This window comes from Coloeus monedula (assembly GCF_965178545.1).
Source record: "Coloeus monedula genome assembly, chromosome: 1".
Taxonomy (NCBI): domain Eukaryota; kingdom Metazoa; phylum Chordata; class Aves; order Passeriformes; family Corvidae; genus Coloeus; species Coloeus monedula.
The window spans coordinates 34,569,902-34,588,289 of NC_138781.1; the positions used below are offsets into that span (position 1 = coordinate 34,569,902).

Here is an 18,388-nt window from a genome sequence, read left to right on the forward strand (position 1 = left end):
TTTTGTTTTGTTTCTCCTTTTGCCTGCAGTTGTCTTTACTGTGTTTTGCTACAGTGGTGTAACTGTCTGGAAAAATGCAAGCTCTTCTTCTTTTTAAGTAAAAACAAGTACAAAGAGAAACAAATTTCTTTGTTTTCTAAGCTAGACAGTCAGTGGTTTGTGTGCCGAAAGGAAATAGGCAAAAGATAGGAAATAATGTGTTTATCCTGTCCTCTGAAGTCTTTGGTAGGCTCTGAGTAACTGAATGGTTGCACCAAAACAAACTCCTTATTGACCCCTTATTAATAGATGAACTGTGCATAGCAATATTCGGTAGATATTTATGTATACTTGAAATGGGCTTGTTATACATTTTAAGGAAGAGAATAAATCTAATGGCCATATTTTGGCATTAATTCAAATAGCATGTTTTACTTCTGAAGAATCACATTTTTAAATGACGTCTATTTGCAATTTTTTTTCAAAGGATAATATTCAGACATCAGAAGCTTTTAAAAGGGAAAATAATGATTTAAAGAAGAAGCATGAGGAGGCTGCTTCGAAAGTTCTCCAGCTTGAAGAAGATATCATGACTGTTACTCAGAAAGCCATTGCAAAAGAAACTGAGTTAGACAGGTACTTAGTCTTTTTGTTCCTTACCTTCCTTGTTTTACTTTTTTTCCCCAAAGGTGTTTTTTTTAGACTAACAGTTTTTAATATATGCATGGATTTTCTATATTAATAGTTCTGTACCAATACTTTTTCAATATTTTAGTCTGAAGGACAAACTGAAGAAAGTGATGCTTGAGAAGGAGCAACTTGAATGTGTGTTAAAGACAGAAAAGGATGAAAAAGAGCTTTATAAGGTAACTTTATTACTTGTACCTGTATACACTGGAATGAAGTGGTTTGAAATAAAAGTAATAATGTTTTATGGAGAAGTCTAATAAATTGAATTTGTTAAGGAAAAAAGGAAATGGGTAACTTCTGTGAACATATCTTTAAGATAGTTATAGGTGTTCTCATATAAAAATGAATGAGGAAAACAGCATCTGAATTCAACCATGGTATAAAAAGGTCTATAAGAAGGAGAATGAACCACCAATTTGTTAAAGCTCAGACATAGTAACAAAAAATAATAGATTCTAGTGAGAAAATTCCTTAGTTATACAGTGCATCACCCAGTAACTGATCATCTTTAACACACTTTTTCATAACTAAAATACTTCTTAGTCATGTAAATTCTCTCTCCAGACTTTTTTTTCTAAGTCCCTCTTCTTGAGCCTTGTGTAGTTTTACTGAGAAGCTTTAGTGGGTTGTGTATTGCATTTGTTTTTACTAGCATAGCTGATTTCTTTTGCTGGTATTGAAAGACACCCATATATAGAAAAAAAATACACTGCTGGCCCCCCTCCCCTCAAAGTAGAAAAAACTTTATATGCTAAAATAATGAAATCCTTAGGTTGTGTGAAATAGATCAAGTGTATTTAAAAGATTATTTTTGTTCCTAGGAAAATGTCATTATGTGACAGGCAGTATTAGATACACAACAGCGGTTCTAAAATCTAAAAGCATCTTTTACGAGCATGGAATCCCTTTGTAAATAATCAACACAAATCTTCTGGTCTGAGTGGGAAACACTTGAGTGCAGGAGCTGTTCTGCATTATTGTAGGCAGATTTGTTAAAAGTAGTTTGCTGTTGTTGGATATGAATATTGCTGATGTAGACCTGTTTGCTTAGATGACTGTGGGCAGATACTACAGAAGTTTAATTTCTCTTTAGTTTTCTTCAAGTCATTTCTCTTTTACTTGTCCTTAGTTGTCTAGCATTTGTGAAGAGAGGAGTGAGTCCTGAACGGCTTAATTTGATGTGGAGAGAAATTAGGGCTTTAACTTCTAGCTGTAGATTGGAGCTGTTGTTAGGTGACCATGCTGAAAGAATTCCAGCCAGAAAGTTTGGGCTGAAAGGCAGTGACAGTATCAAATGTTTAATTTTTCTCTTTACCCCTTCTAATCTGCCTCTAGTTAGAGTAAGTTAGAATTCAGTGAGCACGTAAATAGACAGGTGAACAGTAGTGCTCCTAACGTGGAAGAAGTTTGACGTGTTTTAGCATCATTGCAGATACACTTGAAGAATACAGAAATAGAAAACACCAAACTAGTAAAAGAAATCCAGACGTTTAAGAATTTGGATGCAAACAAAGAAAACATGATATCGTATTATAAAGAGGAGGTTGGCAGATTACAGCTATTAATAGCTGAAAAAGAAAATATGAAGAAAGCTTTTTTGCACTCCTCATCCAACAAGGTAAGCAGTACTAATATAATTGGCCTGATGTGAATAAACGTATCTAATGTTGTATGTGCTTGACAAGAGAAAGGAAGTTGAAGAAATCACCAGGGTGTAGTCTAAGAGGCAGGAGGATTATGATGTTCTCTGTAGATGCAGAAAATGATGAAAAGACTGAGATCTGTTCTAGTTTTGCGCCTTTTGAGCTTGTTGAGGTCTTACATAATGAACTGAGATTAACTATGTGTGAAAAGGTAATTTTTGAGTTCAGTAAAAGTGGTGTGCTCCTGAGTTGCTTCTGGCTTCACAAAAAAGGAAAGGAGGTTGAGGAGAAAGTTTGTAATGTAGTTGTGTTGAGACTGTAGAGGGTGATGGAGAAGAAAAGAGGAGACATGAGGTGATTGCTGAAGGACTTGTTAGGTGAATGTAGTGTCAAGCTACAGTGCTGACTGAGAACTTGCGCAGTAGGGTTTCAAAGGAAGAGGTGACTTACTATGCCCTGTGGTAGCATTGTGGTTAGCAAGCAGTGTGGTGTAATAGGAGAGTGAAATTGCTGAAGAACTCATATTTATGTTATCCGTGGTCCACATGGGTTTATTTCAGGCTTAGTTCTAGTCGGGTATCATGGATGCATATATTGGGTTTGTGTGGGTTTTGGTAGCGGAGTGGCCTCTGTGAGAAGCTGCCAGAAGCTTCCCCTGAGAGAGCCAATATCAGCCAATGCCTGACAGAGCCAGTGCCAGCAGGCGCCAAGACGGACCCACCACTGGCCAAGGCTCAGCCTGTGGGTGATGGTGGTAGCGCCTCTGGGGTAACAGATTTAAGAAGGGTATTGGAGAAGGGGAAACTGTGAGAGGAATTGCAGCTGGAGAGAGGAGTGAGAACATGAGAGAGACAGAACTCTGCAGACATCAGGGTCAGTGAAGGAGGGGAAAAGGTTCCAGGTGCTGGAGCAGAGATTCCTGTGCAGGCCATCGTGAAGACCCTGGTGAGACAAGGCTGTCCCCCTGCAGCCCATGGAGGTTAACAGTGAAGCAGACGTCCACCTGTAGCCTGTGGAAGACCCCATGCCAGAGAAGGTAGATGTGCCTGAAGGAAGCTGTGACCCCGTGGGAAGCCTGCACTGGAGCAGGTTTGCTGGCAGGACCTGTGACCCCACAGGGGACCTGTGCTGGAGTTCTCCGTTCCTGAAGGACTGCACCCCATGCATGGGATCCTACACTGGAGAAGTTCATGCAGAACTGCAGCCTGTGGGAAGGATACGTGTTGGAGAAGTTTGTAGAATAGTGTCTCCTGTGGGAGGGACCCCATACTGAAGCAGAGGAAGAGAGTGAGGAGTCCTCCCCCTGAGGAGGAAGGAGCAGCAGAGACGATGTGTGATGAACTGACTGCAGCCTCCATTCCCCATCCTGGTTATGCTGCTGAAGGAGGGGAGATAGAGAATCTGGGAGTAAAGTTGAACCTGGAAAGAGGAAGGGGTTGGGGGCTGGATGTGTTAATACTTGGTTTTATTTCTCTTTATCCTATTCTGATTTGACTGGCAACAAATTAGATTAATTTTCCCCTCAAGTTGAGTCTGGTTTTGCCCATGACAGTAATTGCTAAGTGATCTCTCCCTGTCCTCATCATGACGCACAAGCCTTTTGTTATATTCTCCCCCTTGTCCAGCTGAGGAGGGGAGTGGTGGAGTGGCTTTGGTGGGCACCTGGCATCCAGCCAGGGTAAACCTACAATAGAATAACCATTAGGTGTTCTTTCCTGATACACATCATCCTGTTCCATTTCATCCAAAAGGAATGCAGTTTCTGTGCCCTGAGATTGTTCTCAGATCTACAGTGTGATAAGCAGTAGTGAAATTGACTGGGAGTTTTGCTTTACAAATTTGATCTTGATCCAAATTAGAGAGTCAGTTTAGATACAGCCTTTGAGGCCAGCATAGAAAAGTCAGATTATGCAGGCACCTTTCTTGTGTATTTTGCCAGTCTTCTCACAGAAAAGCAACTTGGATCTCAAAAGACTAGAAATTGTTTTAAAGTAATATGAGTTATGAATATAATATTTAAGTGGAAAAGTAGTGCTGTTGAGAATGGAAAATCTTACTTTAGTCTCTCTTGTGCTGTTTTGTTTCTGAATGTGTTAAACTACTACTGTGTTTTATTTTGAAGGGAGTGGGTATGTGCCAGTACTGAAGCAACCTAATGTTCGTGTCATTTATTAATCTTAAAGTGCTTGTGAGGTTTCTGGTGGGATCATTAATAGTTTTATCTCACACTGTGAAACTGTTACTGAAATATGTAACCAATGCATCATGTGCTGTAAAAATAGCTAGGAGACAGGACTTCAGGGCATCTACTAGTCTATCCATCTTCATAAATGGTTACAAAATGCATTAGTATTCCTCTGGATTTGTTAAGTGGTATTTAAAAAATTAACAAATAATGGACTAGAGATAGCTGAATTTATGTCTGGACTCAAGAATAAGACATGATTATGCCATCAGGGAGCCCAGACGCTATATAATACTTTATATAGTAGCTTTTTTATTTAAAAAAATTGATTTTAAAATTATTTTTTGTAATCCTGGCCTTCTCTGAGGAATGAGAGGCTGGTAGTTCAGCTTGGTCAGTTGGCTCTTGGGTTGCCCTATGGTGCTGCAGCAGTGCTTAGCGCTACATGCTGCACCTTGTTCTTCATTATTGTTTGTTCTCTCTTTCCTCTGGAAAGCTTGTTGTGCAAGATCTGGGGAAACAGAGCTCTGAGAAAAACGTCCCAAAGCTGCCTTACAGTGTTTTACATCAACCAGTTGTAGGCACTGTAAAACTTCTTGCTCTGTTGTTACCGTCAGTGTGTTTCTGTGGGATGGACTTTGGTTTTGATGCTGGAGTTCTACAGTGATAAGAACAGAGGTGTGGAAAACAGACTTTTTTTGGTCATATGTTTAAAACTGAAGTTGAAATTCCAACAAAAATCCAGAATAGAGAAAATAATAATATTTAAGTTTGCCTTTATTTCATAGTGAAATAAGTTTGCACATCATCATTGGCAAAGAAGACAAGTGGGGAAAATGGTACTTGTGTACTGACTTCTTGATTTAGTAGTTTTGCTAAAGCCACCAGGAAAACTTGGTTTTTCTTTCAGATGTTTCTAATCCCTATACCAGCCTTTATTTAAGCTTTGAATTAAAAAATGATGAATTCTCTTCCATCTCTTCTCTTTCCTAGGATGAGGCAAGTATTTTAAAAGAGCAGCTTCGAAAAGCTGAAGATCAGATTCAGGCTAGTAAACAAGAAGCTGTTTTAATGTCAAAGGAGCTGAGTGATGCAGTAAATGTGCGGGATAAGACAATGGCAGATCTTCACAGTGCACGTCTGGAAAATGAAAAATTTAAAAAGCAACTTGCTGAAGCTTTAGCTGAACTTATAAAAATCACGACTTTGAAAAATGAACAGGTAAATTGTCAGTATTTAGTATTGAAGTCTATCTGTATTTATAAAATCTGTATTTATAAAATCTGTCAGAGCTGGCTTTACTGAAGATGGGAAATAAAAATAGGTTTCTGGATGATTAGTGCAAATAATTATCAAATTCTCTTTCAGCGTTCAATATACTACCTTAAATCAAGTGCATGTTACCTGATTTGGAGGCTTAGTAAGAAAGGAGATTCCTGCTATTACTCACATCTACTTCTACCCACATTATTTTCACAGAATAATGCAGTATTTATCTGTGTTATTTTGAATCCTGTCCCTGTCTTAATTCTGTCAAGTGAGACGCAATAGCATTAAAAATTCATTCAAATAAGAAAATTTATTGGTAGAAACTTGGGTTGTTTTATAATGTTCTTTCCTCATCGATAGATTCTCTCTGAATTGTTAAAAATCCTTGCAGTATTTGTGATCCAAATTGATTTGCTTTAAGTACTTACAAGTATAAAAATATTAATGTAATGGAAACTGTCTTGACCTTAGTCTTGGATAATAATATAGTGAGCAAATATATGTTTCATCATTTTGATTTAAGGGAGCTTTATACTGGATCTTCTGTGACTGCAACTGTACTGGATTAATTTGCTACTAGGATTACTATAATGGTGTAACTGTTCGAAGAAAATATATTGAGCTGAACAGCAATTAAAATAGTACTGTAAATACAAAATGAATGTTACAACACTCAAAAGAAGTATTTAAAATATCAAAGAATTGCATGTTTTTTCCCTAAGAGTTTCAGTTGTATACAATGTGTTTTGAAATGCATCATGAAAGAAGTAGCAAATCATGTGAATGACTCAAGTTACCAGAAAGTATCTGACCATGTCCTGTGTCTAGTTGCCAGATGTGGTTTGTGTAGCTTGTGTGTCAGTGTTGTGGCTCAATGGAACCACTCCCAGGTGAAATACAGTGAGTGTGAGGGAATACTGTTGTGGACTGTGCACTTGTGCTGCGTGGCCATACTTGTCTATAGGATAGCTGGAACACCCCTTGGAAGGTGTTCAGACTTTTCCTGTATGTTCAGGCTTTAGATACACATTAATCAGCCCATAAAATAAGAAGCTCCTTTACCTGCCTCTGGTATTATACCAGTGCCTGTTTGCATCCCACAGTGTGTCCTGCTTGGAATGAAGTTCAGCACAGATTCTGCCTCTCTCTGTGCTCTACTGCTTGCTCTATTCCTTTCCTTCCCACAAAGAAAATAGGAGCTTTGGTACTTACATGGAGCATTATGCTTTTTTAATTGAAAAAAGGCTTTTTGGGAAACAATTTCTGTTTTTTTTAAAGGAAGCTTCAAATGCAGTGGAGCAGGAACTGCGCAGAGAAGTTGAAGATCTGAAGCTTCGCCTACAAATGGCTGCTGACCATTACAAGGAAAAATTCAAAGAATGTCAAAAACTTCAAAAACAAGTAAACAAGTTTACAGAACAGGCAGTAAGTAGAATGGGATAAATTGCACTTGCATTTTTGGTAGCATTTCATCAACAATTTAATTTCCTTCTGTGAAAACTAATGCTTTTGAAAAGGATTAAAATGTGTGGTAAGCAGTGACTCTACCATTTTCTTTCACAAACCTAAATTACGTCTATGATTCTTTTTAGATAGTTGTCCAAACCAAGCAAAGAATTTATAGTAGCTGATGTTATGTACAAGCCTGATAGACTTCGGATGAACCTATAAGCATTACACTGTTCAAGGAAGAATTTGAAACTGAAGCTGGGAAAATCCATAATTACTGCCTCTATCCAGTACCACCACAAAAAAGCCCAACAAAAAACCCCAAGCCCAAAAGCGGGGGAAATAGAGAACTTGAAGTAGGATTTAAAGGCGAAGTGGGAAAGAAGTTTCCACAACACAGTATGGAGTTGTATTCCATACGTATTTTGTAATCTTATCACTCTTCCAAGATCTGTTTCATAAATAAATGAATATTTTTCAATGATGATACAAGTCTTAGGCCACCTAGTAACTGAACCTGTCAGCCATTTTCAAACAGATTTGAGAGCAGAGTTCTTCAGAATTTTGTAAAAATTGGAGTTGGAGAGGAGCTCGAAGAGGGAAAAGGCCTGTGTGCAATGGCAAGATGTGCAAATATGAATTCTTAAGAAAACCAGACTTAAGTATTTCTCTTATCCACAGAACATTGTGTAAAAAAGTCATCTTTTCATCCGGAAGGTCAATGGTGAATGAGGTGTCATATCAGAACATCTATGGCTTTTCCTTAAAAATCTTCCACATCTTTGGCAATGTTGTACATCTTACAGCAAACACCAGATTTCATTGCTTTCACTCCAAAAGTCCAGCAGACATTCCTAAAACAGACTCTATTTTTCTAATGGAGTAGTAGAATTAATTAATTTAAATATAACTGATTCTCTAGAAAATGAGATTTTTCTAATAATTTGCTTAGAAGTTACTCTTTCTAGGGAAAAAGACCTTCATCAAGTAAGGTGATAAAAATCATAGACTGAAGCAATTTCAGTGTTAGTACAATTAAACGTTTTTGCATATTTATTATTACCTACTGTTTAAATGAGCAGTTCTGTCTAGTCCAATTTTGGAGCAAATGATAGTGCAAGATACATTACTTTGTGCTTTGGCTTTCATTTAATCAAGTACCAAAACAAAATTTCTTTTCACAAAGAAAACTGCAGGGCATCAACAGAAACTGACAGATGCATCTAACATTGAGACAGCTACTGCCGTCCTTACAGACAAAAAGTTGTCTGCATCTCCAGGTACCAACAATTTAAATTTTGTCTGTCTTTATAAGCCTGAAAGTGTTGTCTATGTGAAGTAGTCACTAATAGTATTTTTAGTATGAAGTAGGTGGACTTGTTCTGTTTAATTAAAGCATTAATTAGAGATGTGAAGACTGATCCAAATATTTTGTCTCTTACCAAGTGGTAACATTCATAAATAAATCCATGTATCAATTTAGTTGCTATTTACTAATGTCAGTAGAACTGAACTCTTGAATTTCTGCTTTATGGTTAACAGAGATGGTTTTGCCAAGCTAATAAACAGTTTATTAAAAAAACCTTACTCAAATTTTAAAATTGAGTATAATAGCACAGTAATTTTGCAGTCAAGTTATGATGACTATCCACTATAACATTCTACTGTAAAATCGAATCTGCTGAAAAGTTCTGATTATGTGATTGGAAGGTCAAGTTAGCTGACTATTTTCATGAATTATAGGCAGTAGTGGTTTATTAGAAAATGTTTATAATTATTGTGAACTATTAAGTTACTGCAGAAATAATATTCTTAAACTTCAATATGTAATAGGTTAAAACTAAAGAAGAAACCCTTCACTATGAGGCTGGTGAGGCATTGGAACAGGCTTTCCGAAGGAGTTATGAATGCCCCATGCCTTGGGGTGCTCAAGGCCAGGTTGGATGGAGCTCTGAGCAACCTGGTCTAGTGGAAGGTGTCCCTGCCCATGGCAGGGGGATTGGAGCTAGAGGGTCTTTAAGGTCCCTTCCAACCCAAACCATTTTGTGATTTTTTATTCAGTTTAAATTGATAAATGCCCATAAATGCTGAATAGTTTTCTCTGTGTTACTTTATAATTGACAGATTCTTGTTATATGTAAAGACCATCGGGTGTAATTTCTGTCGGTTTCCTCCTGTCTATGGTAAATACAAGTGTTTCTTAAAACATACAATCCCAGCAAGCTCAGCGATAGTGTGCGATGAAGTAGTTTGCTGAGGTACTTCATGTTTTTATGTGAGAATAGAATATTTAGAATGATAGCACACATATTCTGGTGTTTACGTGGTTTTCTTTCTTGGGAGAGTACTACATGTGTGTGTATTTATGTTCATCTTCAGCATGTGACAGAACTGAACACAGATGTGCCACTATGGTTGCTGATCTTACATAGCACATAATGCTGATTGCCTCTGGTTTGGATAACATGGAGCGCTCTGTTTTTGATGCACTCTCAAATCTGGGCTGTCATCTCTTATACAAACTTTATTTATGGAACAAAAAATATCAATGTTCTTGTTTTTTCTTCAATGTTCACAGTTAGCCCCATTTCATCTGACATAGTTTCGGAATCCGTGGTAAAGGAGCAAGTGCGTGAAATGAATAAAGAGATTGCTGAGAAAACAGAGAAGTATAAGAAATGCAAGCAAATGTTGGCTGTAAGTAAACAGCTGCTTCAGAAAGCTGAACAAAAAGTAGCTTTAGGTGCTAAGCCTTAAAAACACAAGGCCTACCCAGCTGAGTTGCCTTCATTTTTTGTGTGATACACTCTGATTATGGTAGAAATCTTAACATTAGAAAACACTCTTTTGTTCAGTCAGCTCTTGACTATGTATGGTTTTAGAGGGTTCAGATAAGGAAGACCAAGATACAGTAAAACAAATGTGCACATGCTTGAGGTTTTAAATACTTTCTGTTCTTACATTAAGTGTAATTGCTTTTATAAATCAAGTACAGCAGGTTGCTGTAAGCCAGCTGATGTTTGGTACAAGTGTGGCAGTGTTGATCTGGTACACTGTCCGAAGTGTAGCAACTTCCCCTACCTGCCTGTCATGGCTTTTACAGTGCTTTCACACCTGAGTGGGTGCTGCCAGCTAGCTTGGGCTCAGTCACACATAAAGGTGTTTATTTGGTTGTCTCAACCAAAGTTGGCACTGGTAGTGCTGTAGCCACAGTAGTGATGCTCTTTAAATATTAGTACCTGTCAGTCATAACTTGATTTTCATTTAACCAGTTTAGATGTGTGGATGATGATGGAGTATTTCATCAGTGGCACTGGTGTAAAGCTGACAACAGTTTAAGAAATCCTTTCTGAGTGTTGTCTTGTCTGTCTTAATTTTGTTTCTTTTATTTATCACAGTGATACTATTCTAATAGTTTTTCCAGGATGTAATAACTGTCCTGTAATTCTGCTCATAACCCTGTCCATGGAGAGCCTGCATTGGCTTCTGCTGGCTGTTTATTCCATAGTGATTTTTGAAGAAAGCTTTGCCTTTGACCTTCTGTATGAAAGATACTTAGGTTATAAAAATCACTTGAGGAAAAGTTTTGTATTGAAGTGAGATACTTGAAAGAATAATCATTGTTAGTAGTATTAGGGTACAAAGAAACCTGAAGCTGTTAAACTAAAGAGGAATATCAGCTTGTTGAAAACTCAAGGAAAGAAATGCCTCTTGAACATCATTTATGCAGTGTTCTGTGGTCCTGACCTCTTCAAAGTCTTGAGTCAGGCTTGGAGAAGCCATTTGTAAATGATCTCGTTTCAAAAGAATGGAGTTTAACACAGTGACATTGTTGCGGGTGGGAGGGAAAATCTCTTAAGATTGTAAATATTTCATGCCGTGGTATAAACTGCTTTAGGATGAGAAGATGAAATGCAGTGTTTATGCTGATGAACTAGCTAAACTGGAGCTGAAGTGGAAAGAACAAGTGAAAATCAACGAGGGTATAAAATTACAGCTGGCAGCAATGGAGGATCAGTATAAAGTAAGTTACAGGTTTTGTTTATGACAATGACTCGTTACCTGTTCTTAACATGGTTGCTTATTTCTGATGGTTCAAGTAATGAAGAGCTTTAATAGGGAAAGTGCACTAAATATATTTTTGCTGTAAATAGAAATTCTGCACTTGAAGAAACAATACAGTCTTGTAATGCTTCTTTTAAAGTAAGAGAGGTTTGCTAAGATCTACTACCAGCTGGCTATCAGTCTTTTAATACTGTGGATTTAGACAAACCCCTCAATGATGTAATCTTGTATTATGGGAAAAAAGGGCAAGGGATTTCTAATTTCCTGCTGTTTGCTGTAATACTAACAGGAAGATTGATTGGTGTGTTGTCTAAAATCTTCATATTGCATATTGCATTACTAGTATAGTAATGTCTAATGCATTTTATCTGAAGTCAGTAGAGAGGAGTGATCCATTGTTTTTAAAATCATGCAAGAATTTAATTTGGAGAACCTCAGGTATAGTCTTGGTAGAGTGACATTCACCAGAAAGTCAAGCGTAATGGGCAGCTTTAGCGTACAAGGGGCCTTAATCTTTGAGGCTATGTGATAGTAATGCTTATGTTGAATTAGCTTCTTAGGTCAGTACGGGTGAGATAAGAGCAACAAATGTCCAATGAGACTAGCTTTTCTGCTGGTTCTCAGTCTAATGGTGATAATGCAGTTGACTCTGTCACCTCTGTTGCCTCTGTCAACAACCTCTGCCTGTTTTTGCCCATTGTGATGAAAAATGATTAAACTGAACTGTGACTGTATTGATTCTACTAGGACCCCCTTTTTATTGGTAATTACAGCAATTTTTCTTTATAAAATCCTGAATTACTCTACAGTTTATTTTAGCACTCCATAGGCCATCTTTTTCCGACACTTTCTGAAGCTCTAATTTCAATTTTATAAAATGCATGACTCTTTCCAGTTTATTTTACTAATTAGCAGTGATAAGTTGCTATGCATAATTTAATGTGAAAAAAGTTTAACTTCTCAACAGCAGATGTAACAAATAATTGGTTCAACAATTGAAAGCATTTTGCTGGCAATTAGAAAATTACTATCTTTCAGGAGGGTGCAGGTGGTAGAGAAAAACGAATTTTTCTTCCCAGTCAGGAGATTTTGCTCCATTGACCTAAACTAGGAGAAGGAATTTCGGAACTGAAAAAAAAATGATAAGCAGTTATGCCAAGCCTTGAGTTTAGATATTAGAAAAACAGGGGAAGGGGCAGTCTTTAAAGGAACCAGAATACAAATAAAACAGTCCTTTGTAGAGAGAGATTATTTAAATCATCATTTTGAAGGCAGGAAGAATTGTGTAATGTGTCAGTTGCACCTCCTCCCAGAGCACCCAGTAGAGACACAAGGTAGATGTTTGTGAATCAAATTTAATGTCTTTGAGGCAGGAGTAGCTTTTCGTTCTCTCAAGTTCTGTGGTGGGACAGAAACAATGCCAGGAGATTTCTTCAAAAACAATGAGATGAGGCTTGCAAACCTTCAGGTGTGTCTGGGCAGTGGTGCCCCTCCTGCCATTGGTGGCACTGATACTACTCCTCATTTCTAACATAGAATTTTATACCATTCCACAACTGTTTACTGAAAACTGGCAAGAAAAGGCTGCTAGTGTACTGCTGTTGTCCAGCAGATAAAACTTCATGAGAATTGTTGGGTTGGAGTTTTAGTAGCACTACGTGTTGCATGTAACTGTAGTAGACAAAACTGTTCTCATCTGAAAGATTAAGTTAATCAGGGAACTTTGTTTTCACAATGTAACATGCAGGGAAATAGTTTCCATTCACTAATGCAAGAATCTTAATCTTCTTTTCATATAGATTCAGCTGGCAGAAAAAGAGAGACGAATAAAGGACCTGGCATCACAGTTGGAACTCTTGACCAGTGAGAAGGTATTGTCAAAAATTTTGGAGTATTAATGCTAATGTAGAAGTACCTCTGATGTATTATATGGCAATTAATCAAAGCTAGGTTTTACTGAAAAGTGAAATAATAAAGTGTCTTTATTACATTCAGATAGTACTGCATGATACTGTGCAAAGTTAGGATTTTTCTTTGAAACTTTGATAACTTTACAATTCCAGTATAGATACAATTCCAGAAGAGATACTTAGTAAAATCAGGCATTTTAATACTGAGAAACTGAAACAAAACTAAACTTTCAGATTAAGCTAGTTAATTTTTGGGTGAAATTCTTGATTGTCAAATAGCTGGTATTTAATTTATCTTCTTTTTAAACTAAGGATATAATTTTTAATAGATCTCTCGAATTTTTCTAGTTCAAAAGAAATCAAATTAAAATTTGAGTTTTGGTGAGGCTAGTTTAGGTGGAGGGAGTAATTTTAAACACCACACATAAGAACAACTACTGTAATAATAATAATAATAATAATGTATGAAGCTTATAAAATTTTTAAACTTTGTCTACCAAATTTATAGATATTTACATTACATACAGAAGAATCAAAGTGCCTTGCTAGACTGGAATCACGATTTAATAGTTTATCATTATCAGTGCTTGTTTATAAATGTCACCAAGCATAGCTTGCTAAAAATGTTCATTTGCTGTCTCTTCAAAACTCTAAAACTACAAAATCACTTTTTTTTCTATTTTATTTACATACTTAGATAGCCTTTGATATTTTTCTAGGTTTTTTTTTTAATCAGTCTCTACCCTTGCTGTCCAACTTCTGGCTAAGGCTATTTTGCAGTACCTCTTTATCCTCAGGTTTATTTACATTCTGTTTTAATTGTATGTAATATGAAAATTAAAGTAGTAATGCTTCTGCCTCTTGTTTTGAACTGCTTCTGTATTCCAGAAGAAATCAGTTTTAAAAAGGAAAATCTTAGATTTCATTGCTAATTAATTGTTCCTGCTTTGTATTGAGTAAAGATGAATTACTTAGATTTTACACACTCACTAAAACATGCAATCCTAGCTTTTAATCCTACCTGTTTTAATCACATGTTCCTTTCAGTTTATAAATCTAAAGTAACACTGGCGTAGCTTTATATTGTATCTAGAGGAGGGATGCCATCCACTATATGAGATCTTTTTGCATTTGAGTAGTGTTTTGTTTTCAGGGTAGTTATTGATTTTTGCATTTTTGCATTTTTCTCTTCAAGAGGTTAATCTGAAGTTCACCTGTTTGCAAGAAAAAAAATATTGAATTGTTCCTTTTAGTAGCAGACTTTTTATTTCTTATGGAGTTGAACTGGTAATTGAAGCTTTAGTTTTACGTTTCAATTTAAAGTCTTTTGGGGAAAAGATACACTTCAGTTTTTGAGGGTTTTATTAACATCAGCAAATATTAAACATGAACCCAGAGAACCCAGAAGAAAATACTAATCAGAAAGAACATTATTGGAAAGCATGTCTCCCTTAACAGTCCCTATTTTTTAATTATTGTTTTCGTATTTACATCTCAGAATTTTTTGCTTGGTTCTGAATTTAAATGGCATATGTCTTTTGATAGTCTTGGCATACTGCTCTCTATCCCTTAACCCACTTTGTTGAGTGGAATTATGGGAAAGATTTTTATTGGGATAAGTTACAGCTGATGCATTGACCACACTTAAGTCACTTTAATTAGTGTCTTTTAACATATATACTGGCTTAGAGTTTTAATGGTTTCTAAGTTATAAAACCCCTTTATAGTTTGTAATTACTATCATAAGTATGGTTGATATGTAAGAATCTAGAATTTTAAGTATATTAATTTTTTGAAGAGTTCTGAGCATTTTTGATACAAATATTTGCTGTTAAATATCAGAAGGGATCCAGTGCAATGTATTTACTAGTTCTCTAAGAGTCTGCCACTCAGGGATTCAGGTGGAATTATGTCAAGTATGTACCAAGATGTGCTCCACATACTAAAATGCTACATTCTTGAATGGTATGGTATGGTATGATATGAAAAAAAGAATGATTTTATTTTTAATTGTAACTTTAAAAAATTTTTCTCACTGCATATTATCTTCAGTTGTTATTGTTAATCTGCCCATTTTTACTGATTGAGCTAATTTGTCTTCATTGTAAAAAAATGCAGATACTTGAAAAACATGGCAGTTCTGTTTATGTAATTAGAACTAACTGACAACAAACCAAGAAAAAATAGTGTCTCCTTAAAAGATCTTCTTTGTATTTTCTTTTCTTCATTGACTGTTTTTGGTGTTTTGGTATACTTGGCATAAGATCAAAATGAAATGACAGTAGGAAGGTTAGCAATTTTTTCTTTTAAAAACATGTTTCATAAACATTTCAAATTTTGCTAGGGCTCCATAGGTTAATTACATTTCGAACTCTGCATAATTTAGGAACTTGGCAGGACACCAGGAGATCAAGCTGCAAGGATGATGGAAGGACAGACTTCACAGCAGACATTACATTTTCGCAACCCATATTCAGAGGAAAATGGACCGGTTCCTGCAGTGCCAAGTAGACTACCAGTATTGCAATATGGAAACCCTTATGCAATTCAGGAAAGAAGAGGTAAGTAAATTTCACACTTCCCCAATATAATTTCTCTCTCGCTGTTTCAAAAGCAATGCTTCATTTTATTCAGGTTAAGTACCAACAGCCTTCAGACTGGTTTACAGAGCCTTTTCTGACTGATGAACATCAGTAAAGGGCCTTTATTTTATGATGAGAGTCAGTAAGGTAAACAAAGTTTTAAACACCTCTGGAGGAAGCTGATTCTCTCCTATTGTTTTATATAATCTAAACCGAAAATGTGTTTAACTCTTGATTTTTAAAGGTAAGGTAGCACATATGTAATCTCAAAATACAAACTACTGAACGAAGATGTCCTAATTAATTTTTCTTCAGATGGAGCAGATGGTGCTTTTAATCCTGATGAGATCCAAAGACCACCTGTTCGAAGTTCCTTTTGGGAGCTAGAAGACGATGTCGTGTGTAGCCAGCCTTCACGCAATCTCAGTCGGCCTGATGGTTTAGAAGATCCTGAGGATGGCAATGCAAGTTACTTTCCTTATTATTTATTTTCTTTTATACATTTACTGATGAGTTACCAAGAGTTTCACATAGGTTTTCCATATCTGATAGGCCTGATTTATTGTTACGTAAATTTGCAATTGATTTTTCTTTTCCCTGAAACATTTTTTGGTGAATTTTGCTTGCTTTAAAGGAGAAAACCCTGCATATCTATTGATGTTAATATACTTGTTCCCCTAATCTCTTGAGTTACTGTCAGCTTGTTTTGGTATTAGGACACTAGCTTCTTAATCTTTTTAAGTATTAAAGTAAAAAAACCCCAAGTAATCTCAACTCATGATTTTTCTCTCCTGTGTGGTAGAATGAGAGTTCAAAATGTAGCCACATCTCACTCATTTTATAATAGCAATGTAGGAACTTAAGTGGAACAGAACAAATAAAAATATAAAGGATTCAGATACCAGTATTTTCAGTTAAATGCTAACTGTAAATTGGTATCCTACTAGATACATTATTCTAATATATTAATCTTTCATTCTGTCTTCTGCAAATGTGCATTTATTAATTTCCATTTTGAATGCTTTTTGCTGTTGGACATGTATTTGGAAGAGCTTAATTGACTGTTACCTAAAGCTGATTAAACTGAAAGGGATACAATTCCACTGATTTTTTTTTTTTTTTTTTTTTTTTTTTTTTGTGCTTTGTATGTTTCAAGTTTCTGGTTAGCTTTTCTTTTTAGTACAGTTAACTTGCACATTCTGGTATAAAAAAATGGCTTCTGTAGTAAATTGGACTGTATGTCTTCATTTGAACAGGAACAGACCTATTACTCTTCTTTATTCCAAGTACTCTTGCACCTTCAAAAATACTAAAACAAGAAATACCTTTCTGCAAAGTATTGTGCTCTTTGCAAGTACAATGGTATCATGACCTGTTTCTCATTTAGTCTAGTTTGCCACATTTAATTGCTATTAACCTTTGCAGAAACTGATCAGTGTTCAGACAGGCATGATTTTAGCCCTGGTGCTCAGCACCTATAATGGAGAAAAATGTATTTCTCCCTCCTGCCTTTTGCTCCCAATGTCCATTACTGTGAATAATTAGAAAACCTGTCAGAGATTTTGCAGCCTGTTCAAGATCTCAAATGTGAGCTTAATGCTGTCCCCACCTTTACTTCACATTTTGCATATTTAAGCTGATCATTCTTGACGTAGCTCTTACATCTGACACGCTCTTCTCTTCTTTAGTCATCTGCTGCAGTTTAATTAGCAGGGTGTTCTCTCTGATCTATGTGCTTTGCCCTCTTGCAAACCCAAGAGAAACAGTGCTAGAGTCTTGTGCTCGTTTGCAGAGACAGCTTGGATTTTTGTAATGAGGTGGAATATAACAGGCTTAAATAAAGTTCAGCTTGAGAAAAGGTGCCTTTAAATCAAATAACTTGTATCTTTATTTTTTGTTTGCAATTGAGAATCAGTTGCTTGCTCCTCACCCAGATAGACTTTATGTATAGTGTACAAATTTATATGGAAATGAGAAGCTGCAGGAATCTTTCTAGGGAGACTTAGTAATATGCCAAAGACAAAACAGTTCTGAGGCAGGATGTAAATAAATAACCTGGGAAAACTTCCACATATGTAGGGGATTCATTATAAAGAAGAGTCTGTCATTTGTGCAGAAGAAACAGCAAATATAAAATGATAATATGAAGAGATCACCACTTCTTGGACTGTTTTTAAAATAAGCTATTTAAGATGTAGTTCTCTGCATTTTTTCAATCAGCAGCATGCAGAGCCTTCTGCTGGAGGAGGATTCCCTCCCAGAAGAAGAGGATTGGTGGGCTTGCTGCTTTGTTTGAAATACTACTGTTGTATGGACTTCTGCTGTCCTTCTGTCCTCATTCCTATTACTACACATTATATTAGTTTAAGAAATAAAGGGTGTTGTAGTCACTTCCACCTCTTTATGGCTAAAAGATCTGTTACCTTAGATAAATAAAGGAGACATGTTCGTCATCAGAGGTAAACCACTACCAAAACAGCCATGAAGTGGTGGAAGTGACTACAGCACCCTTAATTTCTCAAACTAATACAACACAAGATATTCAAATCCCTCGGAATTTTTGTGCTGTTGTGTTCCAATTTGGTTTCTCCCAAAATTTGGTTGCTTAGAAACAGG

General features: G+C 36.3%; 1 protein-coding gene across 4 annotated transcripts in view; it reads left to right on the top strand.

Moving 5' to 3' along the window:
* Positions 1–18,388, top strand: part of TAX1BP1 (Tax1 binding protein 1) — a 55,909-nt gene that overhangs the window by 32,117 nt on the left and 5,404 nt on the right. For 2 of the 4 annotated variants that reach the window (XM_082285456.1, XM_082285455.1), the window contains 11 exons: positions 467–615; positions 755–845; positions 2,102–2,287; positions 5,491–5,718; positions 7,045–7,191; positions 8,402–8,495; positions 9,794–9,912; positions 11,114–11,239; positions 13,080–13,151; positions 15,577–15,751; positions 16,088–16,236. In XM_082285456.1, coding sequence (XP_082141582.1) covers positions 467–615; positions 755–845; positions 2,102–2,287; positions 5,491–5,718; positions 7,045–7,191; positions 8,402–8,495; positions 9,794–9,912; positions 11,114–11,239; positions 13,080–13,151; positions 15,577–15,751; positions 16,088–16,236 — 1,536 coding nt within the window. The remainder of the gene's footprint in view (positions 1–466; positions 616–754; positions 846–2,101; positions 2,288–5,490; positions 5,719–7,044; positions 7,192–8,401; positions 8,496–9,793; positions 9,913–11,113; positions 11,240–13,079; positions 13,152–15,576; positions 15,752–16,087; positions 16,237–18,388) is intronic. The other 2 variants (XM_082285457.1, XM_082285458.1) reach the window with 2 other exon arrangements.